The 3415-nt window shown below is 41.0% G+C and overlaps 1 protein-coding gene across 3 annotated transcripts in view; it reads left to right on the top strand.

Annotated features, from left to right (window-relative positions):
• Positions 1 to 3415, top strand: part of map3k7 (mitogen-activated protein kinase kinase kinase 7) — a 51573-nt gene that overhangs the window by 12052 nt on the left and 36106 nt on the right. For all 3 annotated transcript variants that reach the window (XM_016680964.1, XM_007570590.2, XM_007570592.2), the window contains exons 7-8: positions 436 to 560; positions 1415 to 1543. In XM_016680964.1, the coding sequence (XP_016536450.1) occupies positions 436 to 560; positions 1415 to 1543 (254 nt within the window). The remainder of the gene's footprint in view (positions 1 to 435; positions 561 to 1414; positions 1544 to 3415) is intronic.

The raw sequence follows: 3415 nt of genomic DNA on the forward strand, positions 1-3415 counted from the left end.
TGGTATTGTTGTGCATTTAAGGTGTAACGTTTACCTTTGACCAAACGCCCCCCCAAGGAATCCCAGCGCCCCCCTTTTGTAAAAATTTCTGTCAGCGCCCCCTGCCATCCTCTGAACGCCCCCTGGGGGGCGGTACCACCCACATCGAGAACTGCTAGGTTAGATGAATGCATCTAACCTAAGGGGATATGTTATATGCATTCACTTAATGAGTTCGTGGGTACCACTTGTTGCAATAAAAATGTGGCTAATTGATGGTTTTACTTACTTTTGTTTGTAGAATTAGCCAAACTGGTATTTTTTTACAAAAGGTAGAAAAAACAGTTCTTGCAAGAAACCTCTGTCTGTGAGAGATCTTATTAGTGCAGTCATTTCAACACATCCCTGTAGTTCTTTTTTTCTAATTGCTTTTATTTGCTCAATTGTTTGTTCCAGTCTGCTTCTAGTGGCAGGTGGCACAGTGCTGAAGATCTGTGACTTTGGAACAGCCTGTGACATCCAGACCCACATGACCAACAACAAAGGAAGTGCAGCATGGATGGCCCCAGAGGTATTTGAAGGCAAGTAGAAGTGGCATTCCTGCTACCCTCCTGGTTTTATTGGAACAGAATGCGTCCTGATACGTTTCTTTTTATTTATTTCTGGACATTCTCTCTGAATTGCCACAAACCTGTTCAAGCATTTCTTTGTTTTCCTTCTTGCAGTTCACTTTGCACAGGCACTTTTCACTTAATTGCATCTTGGTGCTGCCAGCATGGATACATTAATCGTTGATTCATCCTCAGCCGTTGTACACTCTGCTTTATTGATGGTAGTCACCAGAGGAAGGCAAAAAGATGGATGGTTTGATACTTGTGCCTTTATTTCCCTGGGGACACTACAGTGTAGAATTTGTGTTCTCATTCAGCCAGCAGCCTAATGTATCAGTAAATGATGAGACGTGTTCTTGGCGAGAGGGTCAGGAGAAAAGCTGAAATAACATCTAGTCATTACCTTGTTTTTGGAGGCGAGATACACGACTCAAATGCAATTAAACAACTTTCTACTGGCCTCTCCATGAACTCTTCACAACTAATTTGCATCGGTGTAAAGAGCAATCAAAACACACCAGCACAGCAAGTTTAAAATAGGTGTGTGATGTGCACATTTATTCTTCAACAGAGGCCTTGTAATTAAGCAACACAGGAGCTGTTCATCAGTAAAAATTGCTTGCATATTTTCATCCTTCTCCCTTCTGAAAGCAACGAGGAAATAAAAACTGCTCTTCTGCTGCTCTGTTTTCTCGGGCACATCTTTCTCTCTCATCTTAAATTTTCCACAGAGAATTGATTTTATAAGTCATCAGTATGAGAGTTTGAGTTTTCTCTGTCTGAAAATGTGCTCAGTGTTTTTGTGGCTCCCTCTGTATTTGCAGGCAGCAATTATAGCGAGAAGTGTGATGTTTTCAGCTGGGGCATCATTCTCTGGGAAGTGATCACTCGCAGGAAGCCCTTTGATGAAATTGGTGGACCAGCTTTTCGCATTATGTGGGCTGTTCACAACGGTGAGTCACACTGTGTTTTTAAATGTTGTGTGTCTGTGTGTGGGATCCAGAGGCCACAGTCCAGCTGTCGGCCACTGAGAGGCCTCAGACGTGCATGTGCCTTAAGGCTCCCATCCACTGACACATGCAGCACCACCTGCAGTTTATTGTCCTGCACACAATGACTAAAGGAAACATGTATAAAAGAGTGTGCAGCGTTTGAAAGTTTGCTGTTGGGAGAAATTCTGAAACTTACAGAACAGAAAAAAATGTTGATGTATAAAATGGTGTGTAGGCGTACACCTGAGAGACACACTAGCTGACAAGAAAATCATAAGTATATGGGTTCGATCGGGTTTAATTGTGCCATGTGTGGTATCCAGCCACACAGCAAGAGCTACAGACCACACACGAACCGATTTCTCTCAGTGACATTCAGATTTCAGACAGAAAATCCCATAAAAACCCACTATATCAGACGTGAATTTAAAGTAAACAAACGCAGCAGAATGAATAGCCTCATCATTATAACCCATTTATGTCATGTTAACGATGAACAGCTGAAAAGTTACCGGATTTATCAACTGCAGTAGCAATTTTGCTCCAACTCCTCTCCTTGTCATTTCTGTGGATATTCCCATCACGAAATGTTGAATGTTGAACGTTAATGTTGTTGCCACATATCATCTTCGATGTCCGCTGGACTTCAGCTGTTTGGGATTCCCCTCCGTGCTTTCCCCTCAGAAAGCACAGAGGGGAATCTGCGCTTTCTGANGAATTTAAAGTAAACAAACGCGGCAGAATGAATAGCCTCATCATTATAACCCATTTATGTCACGTTAACGATGAACAGCTGAAAAGTTACCGGATTTATCAACTGCAGTAGCAATTTTGCTCCAACTCCTCTCCTTGTCATTTCTGTGGATATTCCCATCACGAAATGTTGAATGTTGAATGTTAATGTTGTTGCCATATGTCTGCTGGACTTCAGCTGTTTGGGATTCCCCTCTGTGCTTTCCCCTCAGAAAGCACAGAGGGGAATCCGCGCTTTCTGATTGGCTACCTGTCACATTCAACAGGCTGTTGAATATGCCTGATTCAGATGGGAGCGGCCATGAGGCTCTACTGACTGGACCCAATCAGTCGTAACACACAATACAGGATGATCGGTTATGATTATCGCAAGCTTCAATCTTAGAACGCTGCATGTACAGATTTGTATGTAATCTGTATATACAAATGTATGTACAGATTACCTTGTATGTATGTACATACATTTGTACATACATACAAATGTATGTACATATTACATACATTTGATTACATACATGACAGGAAAATTGGGGCAAAAAATCGTGTCGTGTGAACTGGGCTTAAGAGAGAAGTGAACTATTGCATCAAGTAGTCGGATATGCTCATCTTCTCTATCTAAATCTAATTATAATCGAAGGGCAACATAGTTTTTAGAATACAGAATACAGACTTTACAATCTGTACTCTTTTGGTTGAATGTAGTTTTTATTTCCACTTTGGTTTTATTTTGTGTTTAGTTTTTATTCAAGTGCGTTTTTTGTAAATGGAGACTGAGAGTCCATTTTATTTTTATTTTTGGCAGGATGTGCTTGCACTATTATGTCATCATAGACATAATATACGAATAGACGTCTCATGGACCACTCTCGCCAATTGAGGCTGACGAGATTTAGGGCGGTCATCTTGGAGTGGTCCACCACTCCACTCAGCGTTATGTGTTTAGCAGGCACAATGATGTATCAGCGCATTTAATCGATCATAACATGCTTTTTTGTTATTGGAAACCATATTCAAAGATCTGTCAAAGCTACATTTATAAACAATTGTATTTTCTAGGTATGTTTTTAATACATAGTTCAG

This window comes from Poecilia formosa, unplaced genomic scaffold (genome assembly GCF_000485575.1).
Source record: "Poecilia formosa unplaced genomic scaffold, Poecilia_formosa-5.1.2 Scaffold264, whole genome shotgun sequence".
NCBI classification, from domain to species: Eukaryota; Metazoa; Chordata; class Actinopteri; order Cyprinodontiformes; family Poeciliidae; genus Poecilia; species Poecilia formosa.